Source organism: Microcebus murinus, chromosome 2 (assembly GCF_040939455.1).
Source record: "Microcebus murinus isolate Inina chromosome 2, M.murinus_Inina_mat1.0, whole genome shotgun sequence".
Lineage (NCBI taxonomy): Eukaryota > Metazoa > Chordata > Mammalia > Primates > Cheirogaleidae > Microcebus > Microcebus murinus.
The window spans coordinates 25,745,496-25,765,966 of record NC_134105.1 but is presented as its reverse complement, the minus strand read 5'-3'; the positions used below and the strand labels follow the sequence as shown (position 1 = coordinate 25,765,966).

General features: G+C 41.6%; 1 protein-coding gene and 1 pseudogene across 3 annotated transcripts in view; one reads left to right on the top strand and one right to left on the bottom strand.

The window, feature by feature from the left end:
* AGO1 (argonaute RISC component 1) overlaps positions 1-20,471 on the bottom strand; it is a 38,541-nt gene that overhangs the window by 6,332 nt on the left and 11,738 nt on the right. For all 3 annotated transcript variants that reach the window (XM_012765236.3, XM_075996598.1, XM_075996601.1), the window contains 7 exons: positions 15,577-15,696; positions 15,087-15,209; positions 14,819-14,952; positions 11,295-11,479; positions 4,160-4,319; positions 3,889-3,979; positions 2,621-2,815 (listed from right to left, as the gene is read on the bottom strand). In XM_012765236.3, the coding sequence (XP_012620690.1) occupies positions 2,621-2,815; positions 3,889-3,979; positions 4,160-4,319; positions 11,295-11,479; positions 14,819-14,952; positions 15,087-15,209; positions 15,577-15,696 (1,008 nt within the window). The remainder of the gene's footprint in view (positions 1-2,620; positions 2,816-3,888; positions 3,980-4,159; positions 4,320-11,294; positions 11,480-14,818; positions 14,953-15,086; positions 15,210-15,576; positions 15,697-20,471) is intronic.
* On the top strand, positions 166-2,080 carry LOC109730402 (COX assembly mitochondrial protein homolog pseudogene; annotated as a pseudogene).

Below are 20,471 nucleotides of genomic sequence, written 5' to 3'. Positions count from 1 at the left end.
AAGAGACATACAAGTCCTTTTGAGTTCACCTGCCCTTCGGAACTAGGGGCCTGCCACTTACAATATGGCTTTTTTGCTCAGCCTCCTTTTCTAAGCTGATGCCCAATAATTACAAATGATAGTCCCTTCCTGCCAAAATCAGCCTTATAACTCAGTTCACCGAGTATGTTCCTGTAAAACCTTGGCCGGGAGGCTTGGCATCAGAAGAGAGCACTCACCTGGTTCCTATGCATAAAGAGAACTAAAATCAAGACACAGAATCCAGGTCCACAGAGAAATCACTAAAATTACAATGCCCAAGGTTAGGTCAATCAAGGAGACAATGGGAGTTCCCCTGTGGGCTCCATGAGCAGACAGGGTTTAGATGACCAGAGAAGAGCTGACATATAGTTCCAGAAGGGGCCCAGAGGGAGTATATGAATTTAGTCCTATAAAGAAGCAGGATGATAAGAAAATGGACTAGCTAAAGAAGCCACAGGTAAATAATCATAGGCAATAGTTGCCTGAGGCCATAGATGTCAGATATAGGGAGTTAAAACTGTATGGTAGAAAAGGATAGAATTTGGAATCAAATAGAACTAGGTTTAAACCCAAGCTTTACCTGGTTGTATTACCTTGAGCAACTTAGTCAACACCTCTAAATCTCATTTTCTCCACATCTGTTAATTAATGTTACTAAGACCTGCCTCACAAAGGTGTTGTGAAGACTAAGATAATTAAGTAAAAACACAGAAAATCTAGTAGCTTAATAACTGTTGATTGCTTTGCTAAGCAGTTTGAATTTTAATCCAAAGCTATGTTAAGCTACTAGACATGTGTGAACAGGAAAGTGATATGATAAATTTGTCTGGTATTTTAGAAAATACTGGATGACTTAGAGGTAACTTAGCATAATGGTTAAGAGCACAGACTTTGGTGGCAGACCAATGTGTCTGAATCCCAGTTCTATCCCTCATTAGTTTGGGTGACAACAAAGAATCATTTAACATTTCTAAGCCTCAGTTTTCTCATCTGTCAAATAGAATAATAAAATTATTATCTCATAGGGCTACCATAAAGTATTAAATAGAACATAAATGAAGTGGTCAGCACAGTTCATGACACGTAACAAGTGCACAATAAAAGTGGTTATAATGCTATTAAATGGTAGTCAAAGAGACCAGTTCAGTACAGAAGTCTAAACAATAGATTATGGAGGCTTGGCAGTGAGAATAAATAGGAGTATCATTATGAAGGAAGGTAAACAGCAGTGGTTCTCAAAGTGTGGTCTCCAGACTAGCAGCACTGCTGAGGAAACTTGTCAGTATTGCAAATTCTAGGCCCATATCCTAGACTCACTGAATCAGAAACCCAGAGGGTAGAGCCCTGCAAATTGTTTTAACAAGCCCTCCAGGTGATCTTGATAATACGCTAACTTTGGAGAACCACTGGTCTAAATAATCAGTCTTCAACATGAACCAACTAGTAAATAGAGACTGAGGGCCTCTGTTATAAGAAGAAAGGTCTAAAGATGCTTGTACACTTCATCTCAGTTGTAATTCCCACTCCCAAGCCTACCCCATTTAGTAAAACTTCCTAAGAAGCAGCACACCTCAAGGAAGAGGGAAAGGGCCATGGCCAGGCTGTGCAAAGGGTGCCCCAGTCCTCCTCCTCTGGCCTCCTGCCCGAGGGAAGCTTCCAGAGGCTGCAAGTGTGGCCAAGCCCAGGCTCCTCCCCTCCCCAACCCAACCCATAGCTGACACTGGCTACCTTGTTCTCCACCCACCAAGATGGTGCTCAACCCTGCAGAGCAGACATGTTGAAAAAGATGTTTTGATCCCTAACATAATGAGCGAAAAGGTCAGAGAGGTGTTCTGAACAAGTTCAAGATTTTACCAAATGTTACAAAAACTCTGGACTCCTTATGGTAGTAAAATGCTGAAAAGAAAATTCTGCATTGAAAGAATGTCTAACTGGTTACTATAATGATCCAGCTTTCTATAAACAATGCAAAATGGAACACCCTAAGGAAAGGGAAAAATTCAGAAAAACTGGAATTCCCACCAACAAAATGCTACAGAAGCTTCCTACAAGCATGTAAAAAAATGTTCCAGTGATACTCAAGAACTCTAATATTCATGGAAATCACTTATAGTATAAATCAACTGAAATAAATCCATCAATCAGCACTCAAAAACAAACAAACAGGCCGGGCGCGGTGGCTCACGCCTGTAATCCTAGCTCTTGGGAGGCCGAGACGGGCGGATTGCTCAAGGTCAGGAGTTCAAAACCAGCCTGAGCAAGAGCAAGACCCCGTCTCTACTATAAATAGAAAGAAATTAATTGGCCAACTGATATATATATATAAAAAAAATTAGCCGGGCATGGTGGCGCATGCCTGTAGTCCCAGCTACTCGGGAGGCTGAGGCAGAAGGATCGCTCGAGCCCAGGAGTTTGAGGTTGCTGTGAGCTAGGCTAACGCCACGGCACTCACTCTAGCCTGGACAACAAAGCGAGACTCTGTCTCAAAACAAACAAACAAACAAATAAAAGAAGCAGCACACCTCCCACTGCCAATAGCTAAGAAAAGGTAGCAGCTGCTAGCCCTCTGGCCTCAGTGTAAAGGTTTTCTGGGCCCTACCTGGGGGAGCTGGCCTTCAGGGACCCCATCTCGGTAGAAGATGATGCGGGTAGGCTTGAAGCGGGTGGACTTGTAGAATTGAATGAGCAGCTCACGCACCATGTAGGACAAGTCTTCAATGATCTCTTGCCGTGGTCGCTGTACCCGCACAGTAGCACAGTATCGGCTGGGGTGGGCATCCATACTGCCTACCACCTGACAGTCAAAGAGAAAGGATCAGCCCCTAGAACCTTTCTTCACCCTCCCTCTATTGTCAGGCTATGGGTTTGGGGAAAAGCTTCTTGGAAAACTGTGTAATCAAATGAGCAGAGATTAGGATTCAATGGGCCCTGGTTTCAATCTCTGTTGTTTCACACATGTAGAAGTTACTTAATCCATCTGATCTTCTCCTTCCTCTTCTCAGATGGAGGTAAGAATACCTCCTTGCAGTGCTGTAGTAACACATATAAAGCACCTTGCGCAGGGCCTACCTCACAATAGGTACTTGATAAATTTGATTCCCCTACATTTTGCAGAGGGGCATGTGAAGGTCTAGCACTACTAGATCAAACAATGACCTCATCCAGCCCTAAGTTTATCCTTTTTTCCATTCAAGTGCTAATCTACCCAGGAACCATATCCATGGTGACAGTGTTCTTTTGACTGATGGAAGTAACACCATTTTCAGAAGGGACAGTGGCCACAGCATAGGAGGGATGGCCACAAGAAAAACAGGGAGAAGCATATTATAGGGTTTCCACTGCAGTAAGACCAGTCTGCCTACAGAAATGTGAGTGTTGAGAAAATGCAAGTGGGAAGGGAAGGAAGGCCTGATCCCTAGCATTTTGAAAGCCCCAGGGGACAGGAAGTAGAAAAGTCAGGAGAGAGACTAGAGAAACATCTATCTACTAGATTGATCAGGGGTAGGGGTGGGGCAGAGGAAAGGACAGTCCCAGTAACTAAATAACTCCCTTAAAAGGGATTTCAGAGAAGAGCTAGTCACTCCCCTACATCCCAAAAGCAGGCATGGAGAGTGAGAAATTCAAATGCAGAGCAAGAGTGATGAGCCAAGTCTCTGACTATATTCTTACTACTCTCCCTGGAAAAGAGCTTCATACAAAGCTAACTTTATGAAGATTCTAAGGGAATGGGCAATGGGATGGTGAGCTAAATGGAGAAGATCTTATGAAGGGTCAAGAGCCTGAGCTGAGGGAAGGAAATCATGTGTAGTCTTGGGGACTGAGAGCTTAGAGGAGAACCTTATGAGATAGCTGGAGAGCATCACTCACTGCTGTGATAGAAGGTTTTTTCCCATCCCCTGCTGGTGGGTGTGTAACATCTGCTCCCAAGAATATCACTGGCTGTTGAAAGACGGCAGAGCTAAGCAAGGAAGAGAAAACAAAATCGTGAGGAGTTGGGTTTTCTCTGGCTGGCACCATCCAACACCCACTCTGATCTTCTCCCCTTGTGTCTGATTCATTCTGCCTGGCTAGGGTCTGTCTCTTCATCAATTTCCAGCACGATACCTTAACAAGGGCAAGTGTACAACAGAGTTCATACCGCTGGTGTGGGACTAGGATGTTGTTAATGCCACCAAGTTTGACATTGATCTTGAGGCAGAGGTTGGACAGAGTCTGAGGCGAGGTCTTGACCACGTTCTTCACCTGCACACACTGTGTAGCCATTCCCAAGAGAGTGTCTCCAACACGTTTCACCTCAGCTATGGGCAGGGAGAGAAGTGATTAGTGCATTCAACAAATATTTACTGAATGGCTACGAGATACCAGGCAGTATATGAGGTGCTAGAGAATACAATGGTGACAGAAAACATATAATGTCCCTACTCTTTATAGTGCTTACTACCTAGTGACTAATTTTAAAAACTGTGAAAATTACAATACTGATAAATGCTACAACCTCATGGAGCAATGAAAGCACATAGTAGGAAGTAACATCTGAGTCAGGAAGGGATCCTTAAATAATGACTAAACTGAATTCTGAAGGCAGTAAAGGACTTAGAGAAGAGAGGGAGTTCGGAAGAAAGCATTCCAGACAGAGGGAAGAACATACAAAAATGCACTATCCTAGAAGATAACAAGATATGTTTGAGACATTGAAAGGTCATAGTAGCTAAAACAAACAGCAAGGGGACCATGTTTTGAGAGAAAGAATGTGGTCATTAGGCCAATCTACAGAAGAGATGAGGGTAGCTTAGATTAAGAAAACAGTTGAGTTGTTGAAATGGAGAGAAACACATGAACTCAGATATTTAAGAGACTCACTTATAGACTAGAGGCATGAGTAAGGGAAATGAATTTCTATGTATAACTTTAAAATTCCTAGCTTCTGTAATAGGAGTAAATAGATAATAAGCTTGTTCTTTTGTTTGTTTGTTTGTTTTTAGATATTTTGAGTTTGAAGAGTTTTTTGATCATCCCAATGAGGATATCAACAAGGCAAATGAGTATAGTGGCTGGATGCTCAAAAAAGGAGTCTGTAATGGGATGCAAATTTGTGCAATATTTAGGTACAGGTAGCAATTGAAAGCATGATCTTGATGAAATCACCAAGGAAGATAACACAGTGAAAAGAGAAGAGAGCTTAGATCTGAATCTTGAGGAACTTACACTATTTGCAGAACAGAAAGATGATGAGTCTGCAAAGGAGAAAAATCCAGAGAGCTAGAAGGAAGACCAAAACAGTTGTATCATGAATGCCACAGAAAGAAAGAGTATCAAGAAGGAGCAAGTAGTCAACAAAGTAAAACACAGCTAAGAGATCAGGTAAAATGAGGACTGGAAATGTCCTCTGGAATTAGTGATATTGAGGCAACAAAAAAAAAATGCAGTGTATAGAGGCAAAAACTATTTTGGTAATATAAAGTACCAAGCAGGAAATTTATGATCAATGAATAATTTGCTATGTTTTCAATGGAAGAGACTTGAGCATGTTTTAAGAAGTTTACTTCCACTTCCATGAGAAATGGAATAGTTAGTGGCAAGCCAGTTCTACAGCGAACATTCAGAAAAACCAGATAAGGGCCGGGCGCGGTGGCTCACGCCTGTAATCCTAGCACTCTGGGAGGCAGAGGCGGGCGGATTGCTCAAGGTCAGGAGTTCAAAACCAGCCTGAGCGAGACCCCGTCTCTACCATAAAAATAGAAAGAAATTAATTGGCCAACTAATATATATATATAAAAAAAATCAGCTGGGCATGGTGGCTTGTGCCTGTAGTCCCAGCTACTCGGGAGGCTGAAGCAGGAGGATCGCTTGAGCCCAGGAGTTTGAGGTTGCTGTGAGCTAGGCTGACGTCACGGCACTCACTCTAGCCTAGGCAAGAAAGCGAGACTCTATCTCAAAAAAAAAAAAAAGAAAAGAAAAACCAGATAAAATACAGAAATCATGTTTTTGAAGGCAGCAGAGAGGTGCTGAGGCAACAAAAACTGGAGGGATTAAAAATTCCAAGCAGGGAGAAAATCCCAAAGAGATGAGCTATCTTCTGCAATTGTGTTTTTTTGTTTTTTTTTTTTTTTTGAGACAGAGTCTCGCTTTGTTGCCCAGGCTAGAGTGAGTGCCATGGCGTCAGCCTAGCTCACAGCAACCTCAAACTCCTGGGCTCAAGCGATCCTTCTGTCTCAGCCTCCCGAGTAGCTGGGACTACAGGCATGCGCCACCATGCCCGGCTAATTTTTTATATATATATCAGTTGGCTAATTAGTTTCTTTCTATTTATAGTAGAGACGGGGTCTCGCTCTTGCTCAGGCTGGTTTTGAACTCCTGACCTTGAGCAATCCGCCCGCCTCGGCCTCCCAAAGAGCTAGGATTACAGGCGTGAGCCACCGCGCCCGGCTGCAATTGTTTTTAACCTGTGTACATTTGCTGATTGTAGGTATGGGCAGGAAGCTGAGATTCCAAGCTCTGGGACCACTACCAGGGGACAGGAAAGCAACAGAGTTTTTGCTCTGTTTACAGACACATTAGTTCTCAATGTGAAAGGTTAAAAAACAATTCATATAAAAGAAAACGTAAGAAGCCGAGGTGGAAGGATTGCTCAAGGTCAGGAGTTCGAAACTAGCCTGAGCAAGAGCGAGACCCTGTCTCTACTAAAAAGAGAAAGAAATTAATTGGCCAACTAAAAATATATAGAAAAAATCAGGCCCTGCGCAGAGGCTCACACCTGATATCCTAGCACTCTGGGAGGCCGAGGTGGGCAGATTACTCGAGGTCAGGAGTTCGAAACCAGCCTGAGCAAGAGCGAGACCCTGTCTTACTATAAATAGAAAGAAATTAATTGGCCAACTAATACATATAGAGAAAAAATTAGCCGGGCAGGGTGGCACATGCCTGTAGTCCCAGCTACTTGGGAGGCTGAGGCAGCAGGACTGCTTGAGCCCAGGAATTTGAGGTTCCTGTGAGCTAGGCTGACACCATGGCACTCACTCTAGCCTGGGGAACAAAGTGAAACTCTGTCTCAAAAAAAAGAAAAAAAAAGAAAAAATTAACTGGGAATGGTGGCGCATGCCTGTAGTCCCAGCTACTGGGGAGGCAGAGGCAGGAGGATTGCTTGAGCCCAGGAGTTTGAGGTTGCTGTAAGCTAGGCTGATGCCTTGGCACTCTAGCCCAGGCAACAGAGGGAGACTCTGTCTCAAAAAGAAAAAAAAAAAAAAAAAGAAAACTTGAAATAGTACCTTCATGACCCTGGATTTCTTAAACAGGACACAGAACTACTAGCCAAAATATTAAAAAACTGGACTACACTAAAATTTAAAAGTTCCATTCAACAAAAGACACCATTAAGAAAGTAAAAAGGCAAGACAGTGAAGAGAAGATATGTGTAATATACACACATATATTCAACAAAGAAACTGGAAAGAACACCTATAAATCAATAAGGAAAAGGCAGTAAAGTCAACAAAAAAAGGAAAAGACTTGAGCAAGCACTTTATAAAAAAAAAGGCTAATGACATAGCTTCACCTATTTCATTAAAAAGATACTCAACTTTATTAGTCATCAGAGAAATCAAATTAAAAGCACAATCCAATATCACCAAAACCCCACAAGAATGTCTAAAATGAAAGAGACAATACCAAGTTTGGTAAGGATGTGAACTATCTAGAAGTCTCATACACTGCTGGTGGAAGTATAAACTGGTATACTTACAATCCACTACTAGATAGACACCTAACAGAAATGCATGCATATGTTCAAAGGATATGTACAAGAGTGGTCAATGAAGCATTATTTATAATAGTCAAAAACTAGAAATAATCCAAATATGTGCACTAACAGTAGAATAGATAAATACATGTAAATTGTGTTATATTCATATAATGGAAAAACAATCACAAACTACAACTAGAGACAACATTGATGAATCTTACAAACTTAATGTGTAAAAGAAGCCAGACACACAAAAAGATTATATTGTATGATTCCATTTATATAAAGTTCAAAAACAGGCAAAACTAACCTATGGTGTTAGAAGCCAGAACAGTGGTTACCACTGGTGGGAGGCTGGGGTGACTGGTAGCCTGGGGCTGTGGTAGTGTTCCACTACCTGAACTGGGTGCTGATTACACTGCTGACACTTTGTGAAAATTCACTGAGCTGAACATGTAAAATTTCTCTATGAATAATTCAATAAAAAGTTCACATTAAAAAAAGCCAATAGTATCAACATAGTGGAGAGGAAGGAGTTAAAATACTAAAGACAAGATAGGTGTAGTATCTGATAAAACTGGGAAAATGTGATAGTCCTTCTACACTCTCAGGACCACCAAATGCCAATGGGACTTTGACCATCAGAGGGAAAATGCCATTTCACCCAGCCTCCCAGGAGGGAAGGTGAAGGGTCTTTAGAAGAATCTGACTGCTTCTCTTATCTGCTGGTTTAAATTCCTACACAGATGACCCCATCAACCAGGTAGTATAACCAAGGAATGCATGTAAATGGAAGAAACCCAAGGCCTCAATAAAGATATGAAGCTAGAGACAACAGTAACATTACTGAGCCCAGGGAAGGGAAAATTCTAAGTACTGCCTTCCCTAAGCATGCTTTACTATACTCCCAAGGTAAGCCAAAACACTGAATTCTTCCCTTAATAGAGGGAACCAGAAACATAGATATTTCCTTAAGGCAATTCTCCTAAAAAGCATCCTTATCATCCATACTAGGACCCAAGAAAGATATGATTGAAGAGCAATCAACTTCCCTCAATAACTATTATTAATTACTGAGTATCTTATCAGTGGGAGTTAATACCTTAGGTGTGTATGTATACAGAGGGAAGAAGTTTTCAGAGCAGAATCAGACCTAATCCATGCTCAAAATATGATGCAAGATTGTAATTGATCAATGGTCTGATAAATTAGAGGAATCCAGAGACAAGTTCACCCTCTAGGTGGGATGTCACGAATATGGAATAAGTAGCATTTAAACTGGGCCTTAAATGATGGAGACAATTTTAAGGGCAACATGGGGGACAAGAAGGGTATTCAGATATCCCAGGAAAAGGCAAATGACATGAACAAAACCAGAGATTGGAAAGTACAGACAAGAAATGAGCACTTAGAGTGTCACCTATATGCAAGTCACCGTGCCAGATGCTGCGTTTTATATAATTAATTCATGAGACTTAGAAAGCTTAGGTGTTAAATAATTTGCCCAAGACAGCTGACTTGGATAGCCAGGCTTAAATCCAGTTCTAATTCTAGAACCAGTGATCTTTCCAGGATGTGTGATAAGTGAACACTGCAAGATTAAGCTGAAAAGTTTAAATTAAGATCAGGGCCATGAAAAGTCTTTATGTAGTAATGAATGGGAACCAATGAAGGGGTTTTTTGGTTTTTTTGTTATTTGTTAAGAGATGGGGTCTCACTCTGTTTCCCAGGCCAAAGTGCAGTGGAACAACCAAAGCTCACTGCAGCCTCAATCTCCTGGACACAAGTGATCCTTCTGCCTCAGCCTCTGAAGTAATTAGGACTACAGGCACATGCTACCATGCCAGGCTAATTTATTTTATTTTTTGTATAGACAAGGTTTTGCTATATTGCCCAGGCTGGTCTTGAACTCCCAGACTCAAGCGATCCTCCTGCCTTAGCCTCCCAAAGTGCTGGGATTACAGATGTGAACCACCACGCCCCATTCACTTTTTTGGTAATACAATCACAGAAAGTCTTACCTGATAATCTATTCAACAAAGCCTTGAGAAGGAAGGTTAGAACTAAGTTGATAAGTATGGGTAGAGAGCAGGGAATGTATCTTAAGAAAGATTGTGAAAAAGAGCACTGGAGGTGAAGCAAAGAGAAGACAGACTGCCTCCAAAGTTTGAATGAAGGTACTCAGAAACAACTATGTTGCTAAACACAGAAAAGAGAAGCAAAGAGAAGGTTTTACAGAGAAGACAAGCTACTGAAGAGATGGTCCAACAAAACATTTTCTAAGGGCACAGACTGTATCTGTTATATTCACCAATGTATCTAGGATTTTGCATAGTGTTTCACACATGATAGATGATTAATAAACTCCTGCAAAAGAAAAGGAGAGAGGCCAAAGGTACAGGCAGGAGCTGCAGAGGGTTCAAGGGTTAGATCAAGACTTTAATGATATAACATATAACAATAGGTGATGATTGAAGCAACCAAAATGAATAAGAATGTTAAGAGAATGTAAAAACAGAAAGAGAGGGCAGGGGACAGAAACCTAGCAAATACCAACCATTCCTGGTAATGACAAAAATTAGTAAGGAGAGACAGGAGAAAATATGCAGAAGTCAAGGGAAGAGGACAACTGAGAAAGGTCACTGGCAGCCCTTTGCAGAGGAGGTTTAGGAGAAAGGTAGATAGAAGGCAAGATAGATGAAAGATGCTAAGGAGTAAGTGGCTGGTGAGAAAGTGGGCATAAGAGAATGTAGAGAAATCATTCAAAAGGTTTGATGAAGAAAACAGGAAGACAAAAGCTAAAGGAGATGGCAAGATTGTGGTAATGTGCACTAGGATGGGGAATTTGAAGATGTTTGTGAGTTGAAAGGTATGAAGTCCCAAAGGTAGCAGGATAGGTTGGGAACAAGGGCACAGAAGAGTTGAGCAAACTAAGAGGAACACCTCTTCCTTTGAAGCAGGAGAGGTAGAGAGGGAAAACAGAGTACAAGAAAAGTGCTGAGCCAGAAACTTATATAGTCTCTCCTGTAGAGAAGAGAAGAGAAGAGAAGAGAAGAGAAGAGAAGAGAAGAGAAGAGAAGAGAAGAGAAGAGAAGAGAAGAGAAGAGAAGAGAAGAGAAGAGAAGAGAAGAGAAGAGAAGGGAAGAGCCTCTCAAAAAGTCCAAATCATTATCAAACAGCCACCACACATTCTGGTTGAGTGTGCTGCACAGTATCCTGATAAACAACTCACCCCTAAAGATAGGAATCTGGACTGACCCATCTCTATATCTGGCCCAGCTGAGCCTGGTATAAAAACCAGCACTCATAGGACTCCAGTAAATGTTACTGGGAAATAAAGGTGAGCATACAATTAGGATCTGGGATGACTCAATGGCTCATATAGGCTGCTCTTTCTCCTATAACAGAAGTACTGACATTAAGGAACGGCTCTAGCTAGAGCCAAGAATTTACATCAAGTCTTCCCTAGGAGTCTCCAGGGAGCTACCCTGAGAAGAATCCCATCATCATTAGCACTGTCCCAAGAAAACTGTACCATACACTGGTGTCTTCCCTGGCAGGATGACGATAATAAGCTGCAGCCCTGAGTAGGTGTTCTTGAGATGCCGGAACATGGGCTCCACGCTGTCTGCCCCCTGCGCATATTTGCAGAAACAAGGCTGACCCTGGATAGGCATCCCTGCATCCTTGGAAATCTTCCGCAGCTGGTCTGTGAAGTTCCTATAGCACAAGCATGGTCATGACAGAAAGCAGTAAGTCCCACTTTAATACTTCTGGCCAAATGCCTCGATCTTAGGTGCTCAGCACTATGAGAGGGACTGAGAGATTCTAACCTAAATGAGAAATGATCACAGCTAGTGCAAAATGTCCATTTATAGTTGAGTATGACAAGACAGCTTGCCAAGTGTTCAATGATAGGAGCAAAGACATGAGGGAGCCCAGAAAAGGGACCTATGGGAATTCTCAGGGTTCCCACCTTGCCCCACTCAAGCAGCTGATTCCTATGCTCCATTATATGTCCAAAGAAACAGGCAGATGACCAAGAGTAAGGCCTTTTTGCTCAAAATAAATGAGATTCCAACAGTGATGGGAGCACAGGAGATGCTCAGTAAAAAATGAGCTCCCTCCTCTCCAACTGGTTCTTTGAAGCCTAAGAGCCAGTAAAATAAGCTTCATTCCTTTGGCTTTAGGGCTTTACCCTGGGAAATGAAGACAAAATTGGAAGAAAAGATACACATACAATAGAGTAAAAAAAAAAAAAAAATCAACCTACATAAACATACTAACAGATTAATTTAATTTTAATTAATTAATTAAACGAGTAGCAGGAAATTTAATGTGAAAATCTTGCATTGAAATTATAAAGCTATAATGTACAGAGAATGAAAGCAATTGCTTAGGAGATATTATATAGAATATAAGTATCAATTATAGTTCAGTTAGAAAATAAGTATTTTTCACATATTTCATAAAAATGCAAAAGAAAGGTAAATACAGTACGATAGTACGATACTATTATGCAAAATTTAAGATAATTTATATACATATAGTATATACAATATAGAAATTGAATAGGAAGGTTACAATAAATTGTGACAGTGGCTGCATTAGAAGGGAGGAATAGGACTAGGGTGGAAGATATGAAAGAACATCATGTTTATCTGTAATATTTTATTTACTTTTCCAAAAAGGATAAATATGACAAAACTTATGATGGATACATGAGTGCCTGAGGTGGTAGTCTCTACATTTACTATTTTTAAAAAATTTTCAAAATGAATGTTCGACTAAAAAAATACAACCTAACCATTGTTTCATGTTAATAAAAACTAGGGCTTTGATGGACTACTAATAGTATTTCTTCCATTTCTCTGCCTTGTATACAACTGCAGAGTAGCTACAAAAAAAGCCTACATGTTACCAGATTTCATTAATAGTGGGTCTCTACTTGAAGAAAAGTGGTATTCCCAATCTTCTCTCTACTACCAGAATCACACTTGGGATATCTCAAACCACAAAGTGTTGAGAGATATATAGGACGGGGAAGGTCTTGAAATCCTGTCCTAAAGGTGACATAGCTGAATGGGGCCTCTTTAGCTAGAAGAAAAATTCTGAGGGTTGTACCTAGGACTCCCTCACCATTCCCAACTACTAGTTTCTCCAACTCCACAGCAATCTTCATGTTTTCCCCTCTTCTCAGTGGAAAGGATGCCTTCTCTCCATGCCGTGGATCCCACCACCTTATACACACTTAGAGACTTTGCTCTGTTTATTTTCCAGTTTCTCTGAGTTAACTTACTATGCACATTCTCTCTGGACAATCTCATCCACTGCCATGGCTAAAGAGTCAGAAATCTTTACCTTTAACCCAGAACCACACATCTAATTGGTTATTACTGACCCAGATGGACAAACCACATTCTTACCCCATATATCTAAGGGTCACAAGGAGAAGGGGATGCTTGATAAACTGACCTCTTTCAAGTCTGATAGTCTAGGGTTTATCAGTTCCTATACCCGAAAATGGCCAAAACAATGGACTGTTTCCCAAAAGAACTGGAAAAGGGAAGGACGTGGGAGTAAGAGAGATGCACAGAGAAAATAAAACTGCCAGTGAAGTGACTATAGCACAAAGGCAAAGACCAGGGAGCCTTTCTAATATGCTAAGGGCCAGCCCTCCAATGCCAGGCCAAGGCCAGGAGTAAATGGTTTAAATGGGGCCAATATCCAAAGAACCCAGGAAAGGGGACAAGAACCATCACCCACTTAGAAGAAGCTACAGTTATGATTGTGGTAGTGGTTGTATATCCGTGAGGGGAGAAGGTAGAATGACAAAGTCTGGGTCCAGAGTCCCCAGATCCACCAAGAACTGCTAGAACTAATTCTTGTGAAGACTCCAAGGCTAGATGAACCCACCAGGGCACACATCTCCATTACCCTCATCACTACCCAAAATAGTCAACCCCATTGACTCTCTTCATCCCCAGAGTACACTGACTCCACTCCAAAGCCACAGAGAATGAGAAGCCACCATTCCAAAAGACAGCAGGAACCAACAAACTGTATGCTTTATGTGGGTGCGTTTTGTGGTATTTTAAACATATCTCAATAAAACTATTTAAAAAAAAAAAAAAGACTGCAGGGGAAGGATCAGTGACTTCTTCACTTACTCATTCACACACCAGAGCCATCAAGGGGTGGGGAACCTGCAGCCTTGGGGCCACAGGTGGCCTTCTGGATCCTTGAGTACAGCCTTTTGACTGAATCCAAATTTTACAGAACAAATCCCACTTGGGGATCTGGAGGGCCACATGTGGCCTTGAGGCTGTGGGTCCTTCACCCATCTAAACTGTTTTTTAAAATCATTTGGCTTTATCACTTTCCTTATTGCTGTGATCTACTTAAAACCCCTCGGCCACAGTGTCGCAAAGGCCCTTATAACTCTTGTTAACCTAATTCAGGTCACTTGGACCTGACTGAACAAATTCTGTGCATAGCAAAGGACAGCTCAGAGATCAGCTAAACAATTTGCTCTATTTTGTTTCCAATTAGGAACCAAGTTTTGAAGCTCGGATCTGAACTGATCCCAACTCTATCTAATACTTTCTTGATGATATGCGAACTTTGGACAAGTTACTTAACCTCTTGAGCCTCAGTCTCCTGAAAATGGAAATATCACCACCTACTCACTGTAAAGATGAAATGAGAGAACATAAATTAGGTACTTAAGTACAATGTTGGCATAAACATTACAGTCATCACTAGTACTATTTATTACTAATAACAATAATTATAACAATAAAATAATCCAGGCCTTCTTTAGGCGATTCAGACCCTAAAATCATTACCTCTGACATAGATATAGCCCCTTATCAAATTCTCCTAACCAAAAATGGACAGAAAAGGAATAGGTAGAAGCTTGAGCAAGAAAGCACAATATAGGCAGAGTCAAGACAGAAAGAGCACACTATCAATCAATCTCAGCCCCTGGGGGTGGAGGAGGGCCAGCAGCTCTAGCATCCTTCCCACCCTTCCACACCTATACCCAAGCCTCCTTACTTGAGCACCTCTTCTCGACACTGTTTCTGGGGTGCGAAGCAGGCGATGGCCCAGACTTTGATCTCAATCCCATTGTAGAACTGTTTCCCCCGCATGTCCCAGACACCCTGATTGGGTGTAGCAATGGCCCGGTTCTGGAAATAGTCAGAGGGGGCGCCCAGGTGAGCCTCAGTAGAGTCAGATGGGTAGGGGAACAAAAGCCCCTGGCTATACAACCCGACCACCCACATATACCCCAGAGATGTTGTCTGGCCCTGACCCTGCTCACCCGGCCGCCGTACTGCAAGATGGGCGCCGGCAGCACTCGCCCCGTCACCTCCGTCATGTCGTCTTTCACTTTAATCCCAAATTCTTGGATATAGGGATCTAAGTTGTAGCTGGCATTCTTCATCTGCAGTACAAAAGAGGGGGATCTCAGGAGAGCAGCAGCTTGGCAATACTCCTCACCCTCTGGGTCCCAAGGAGACAGCCCTGAAGAGAAGCTAGGAGTAGCAAGGAATAGCTCTAAAAAGGGGGCCCAGGGAGACTGGAAGATGAGAGAAGTGGAAGTGGATAATACAGCAAAGTAATGCAAGAGAGAAATGGAGAGATAGAAGCAAAGTAGATACAAGGTCAAAAAACAAGAGCAGCCCTGTGGAGTTCCAGGGAACAAATCCAGACTTGGGTTCTCCTGAAGGAATGTCCGCTGGGCCATTAAAACATCTATATTATCAAGGGCCCCAATGACTGAGCAAACATTTCTCTGCAGCCCCACTGACCAGGCGACTGATCTCCTCCTGTCTGTCTGGCGCCGACCTAGCTGTGGCCTTTATCATGGTCGAAGTCTGGTTGTCAGTCAGCTTCTTAATGCAGCGCTGCCCAGCCACAATGTTACAGACCTGAGGAAACGAGAAGGACAGGTAGCTCTGGCTTGATATAGTCCACCCTGTACCCAGAGCCCCACAGTGAGAAGAGACTTTAACTATCAACCATGGAGAAGGGGACTGCAAAAACACCTTGCACATGCACATATTCTCCTCTTGAATTTTACTTGATAGTTAGAAAATACTCATGTGCAATGTAAAAGGCAATACAGCCACTTTGTGATCAAGAGCTTGGGATCCAGAGCCAGATGTAGGCTCTGGTCTCATATGTTAAATAAGGACAACAGTAACAATATCCTAGGGTTGTCTGAATAGTACATAAAATAAAACACTAAAAGGACTGAGTGCAGTTCTGGGACACAGTAAACATTCAGTAAGTTGTAGCATAGATTATTATTTATTAATGTACCAAGTATTGAGCCCTCCTGAATATCAAAAAATTCAATATAAACAAATTAGATTCCTAAAGCAGCTGTCCAATGGTGGCAGACAATTGCTCCATCCTGCAACCCACCAGGAGGACTATGGATGGCTCTAAACCCTTTAGCCCCAGCCAAAAGATGACCATTGAGCCCCCAGACTGTAGAAATCATCATCTCTGTTGGCTGACCATATCCTCTGTTGATGTGAGTAACATCCTGCCCTCAATTCATCTCTTCGGGGTCAAACAGGACACAATGGAGATCAAAAAAGGCTGTTTAATGATATGTAAGACTTCCATTCCCCAATATACTATATTCAGGATGCCGTTAACAGGAAGGCTTGTAGTAGAATTGAAAGAGCCAGTAAGTTTTGGAAGATTTGTCTTTTAAGTCCAGCTTTGCCATTTCTAGGTGATATTGAGCAGGTCTCTTAACTACTCTAGACACTGCTACTTTAGTCTCAGACATGGGGGAAAAAACAGTAGCTGTCTCACCAGGTTGTTGTGAGGATTTAAAAGAGATGAAACGTGTAACTTGCTTGCATAGGGTCAACATTCTTTAAGTACCTGTTCATACTAAACAATGGGGAGGAAGACCAGGCCAAGGTCACCTTCAAATTCCATATTCCAAAGAATCATAAAATAGTCCATTCACTTAATGAAAATCCAGAATTGTTGACATTTGTGAGGTTGCTGTCTTAAAGGTGCCTTACAAGTTGTAGCACTCTATACAGATGGTTACAGATAGAGAATTAACACTAGCAAAAGACTAAAGTGTGGAGGTGGTGAAATTAGAACCCTTGTACATTGCTGGTGGGAATGTAAAATGGTGCAGCTGCTATGGATAGTAGTATGGCGATTCCTCGAAAAATTAAACATAGAATTCCCATATGAACCAACAATTCTATTTCCAGATATGTACTCAAAAGAAGTGAAAACAGTGACTTGAACAGACATTTGTATTTCTTGCTCATTACAGTATTATTCACAAAGCCAAAAGCAACCCAGGTATCTATAAGTGGATGAATGAATAAATAATTCACAATTGTGGTATATACATACAATGGAATACTATTCAGCCTTAAAAAGGAAGGGAATTCTAATATGCTACAACATGGATCACCTTGAAGACATTATGCTAAGTGGAATAAGTCAGTCAAAAAAGGACAATTATGGCCAGGCAGAGTGGCTCACGCCTGTAATCCTAGCACTCTGGGAGGCCGAGGCGGGCGGATCGCTCGAGGTCAGGAGTTCGAAACCAGCCTGAGCAAGAGCGAGACCCCGTCTCTACTATAAACAGAGAGAAATTAATTGGCCAACTAAAAATATAACAGAAAAAAATTAGCCGGGCATGGTGGCGCATGCCTGTAGTCCCAGCTACTAGGGAGGCTGAGGCAGAAGGATTGCTTGAGCCCAGGAGTTTGAGGTTGCTGTGAGCTAGGCTGACGTCACGGCACTCACTCTAGCCTGGGCAACAAAGTGAGACTCTGTCTCAAAAAAAAAAAAGGACAATTATTATACGATTCCATTTATTTCTACCTAAAGTAATGAAATTCACAGAGATAGAAAGTAGAATGGTGGTTGCCAGGAGTTAAGGAGAGAGGAAATGGGGAGTTGTTATTTAATGGGTATAGAGTTTCAGTTGGGATGATGAAAAGGTTTTAGAGATGAATGATGGTGATGGTTGCACAACAGTGTAAATGTATTTAATGCCACAGAACTATACACTTAAAAATGGTTAAAATGGTAAATTTTATGTTATGTACATTTTATCACAATTTGAAAAAGAAAAGACTAAAGGAAGAATGAACTGTGATTTAAATATGAACAAATGATTTTGCTGACACTCTCATGGGCCTGGATAAACTATTCAAGGAAGAAAAAGACCTGGATTGGAGGCACTGGTTATTTCTAGTTTCTAGCTAGGGAGATTCAAATAATCTATATTGTTCTTCTACTTAAAACCTTTCAATGGATTCCTATTATACTTAGAATAAAATCCCACTTGGCCAGAAATTGGAACACTCATTCATTGCTGATGAGATAGTACAATGGCATAGTCACTTTGGGAAACAATCAGGCAGCTCCTCAAGATATTAAACATAAGATTATATATGATTTCACTCTTAGATATATACCCAAGAGAAATGAAAACATATGTTCACACAAAAATGTGTACATCAATGTTCACAGCAGCATTACTCATAATAGCCAAAAAGTGCAAAAGGGGTCAAATGCTCATCAACTGATGAATGGATAAAAAAAATGTGACATATCCATATAATGTAACAATACAGATGAACCTTAAAAACATTATGCTAAGTGAAAGAGGCCAGTCAAAAAAGCCCCAATATTGTATGATTTCATTTATGTGACATGTCCCTTCAGCTTAAATGCCTCAGGTTAGTTCTGAAATCCTAGAAGCTCAAAGAAGGCTTGAGCTTTGGTCTGGACAATCTCACATTTGCTGCTGGAACAAAGAAGGTAGTCTAGGATAGTGCTTCTCCAACTTGAATGTACATATGAATCTACTTTGGATCCTGTTAAAAGACAGATTCTGGCTCAGCAGGTATAAGAAGAGCCTGAGATTGTGCATCATTTTAAATAAGTTCTCAGGTGATGCCTATCCTGTTGGTATGCTTTTTATTTATTTTATTCATTTATTTTTTTTGAGACAGAGTCTCACTCTGTGGCCTGGGGTAGAGTGCCATGGCATCAGCCTAGCTCACAGCAATCTCAAACTCATGGGCTCAAGCGATTCTCCTGCCTCAGCCTCCCAAATAGCTGGGACTACAGGTGCACACTACCGCACCTAGGTAATTTTTACTATTTTAAGTAGAGATGGGTCTCACTCCTGGTCAGGCTGGTCTCAAACTCCTGATCCCAAGCAATCCTCCCTCCTATGCCTCCCAGAGTGCTAGGATTACAGGCGTGAGCCACTGCACCCGGCCTCCTGTTGGTATACTGGCCACACTTTGAGTAGCACTGGACTAGACAATGAAGTAGTCAGAATAGTTTCTCATTAGATATTCATTCTGGCTAGTATGTACCAAATCAAATAGAGCCCAATGATTCTGCGTTTATATTCTATGACTTAAATAGCATTACTATTCTTTCTCTAATTGCAGGATTTCAAAGGTCTACTAAAATATAAAAGTGTGACAAATCCTGGGGCTAGAAATTTTTAAAAGAAACACATTAATCATTGGAGAAATAGAATCTACATTATAGGTAATATTTATCTCTACTTTCTGTACAGCACGGTACACTGTATCTCCAGATCACTTAGTACCCCGAGCTTCAGACAGCATGGAAAGAGAAATTAAGAGAACATGAGGCCGGGCGCGGTGGCTCACACCTATAATCCTAGCACTCTGGAAGGCCGAGCCGGGCAGATCATTTGAGCTCAAGAGTTCGAGACCAGCCTGAGCAAGAGCGGGACCCCATCTCTACTAAAAATAGAAAGAAATTAATTGGCCAACTAAAAATAAATAGAAAAAAAAAAATAAAAATAAAAATAAATAAATAAAAAAAATAAATAGGCCGGGCGCGGTGGCTCACGCCTGTAATCCTAGCTCTCTGGGAGGCCGAGGCGGGCGGATTGCTCGAGGTCAGGAGTTCGAAACCAGCCTGAGCAAGAGTGAGACCCCGTCTCTACTATAAATAGAAAGAAATTAATTGGCCAACTAATATATATAGAAAAAAATTAGCCGGGCATGGTGGTACATGCCTGTAGTCCCAGCTACTCGGGAGGCTGAGGCAGAAGGATCGCTTGAGCCCAGGAGTTTGAGGTTGCTGTGAGCTAGGCTGACGCCACGGCACTCACTCTAGCCTAGGCAACAAAGTGAGACACTGTCTCAAAAAAAAAAAAAAATAAATAAATAAATAAATAAATAGAAAAAATTAGCCAGGCATGGTGGTGCATGCCTGTAGTTTCAGCTACTTGGAAGGCTGAGGCAGGAGGTTCACCAGAGCCCAGGTTTGAGGTTACTGTGAGCTAGGCTGACGCCATGGCACTCTAGCCTGGGCAACAGAGAGAGACTGTCTCAAAAAAAAAAAAAAAAAGAGAACATGAGTGTGGGTATCTAAAATCTCTGTACTGAACGAACTAGTTATTTATTAAATGGTAAATATAGCTTGCATCTTTGCCTGAGAGCCCTGAAAGAAAATGAGAGTAGAACAGGGGAAAATAACTTAGTAGGTAAGAATGAGACCTTCATCTCAAAGGAGAACGACCTCATACTTTCTCTGAATGTTAATTTTCCAAACTTCAAAATGAGGATGAGAGACTATGAAATAACAGACCTTTGATGATCAACATGCAGGTACATACAACAATGCCTGTTCCCCAGCCCAGCCATTACTTGGC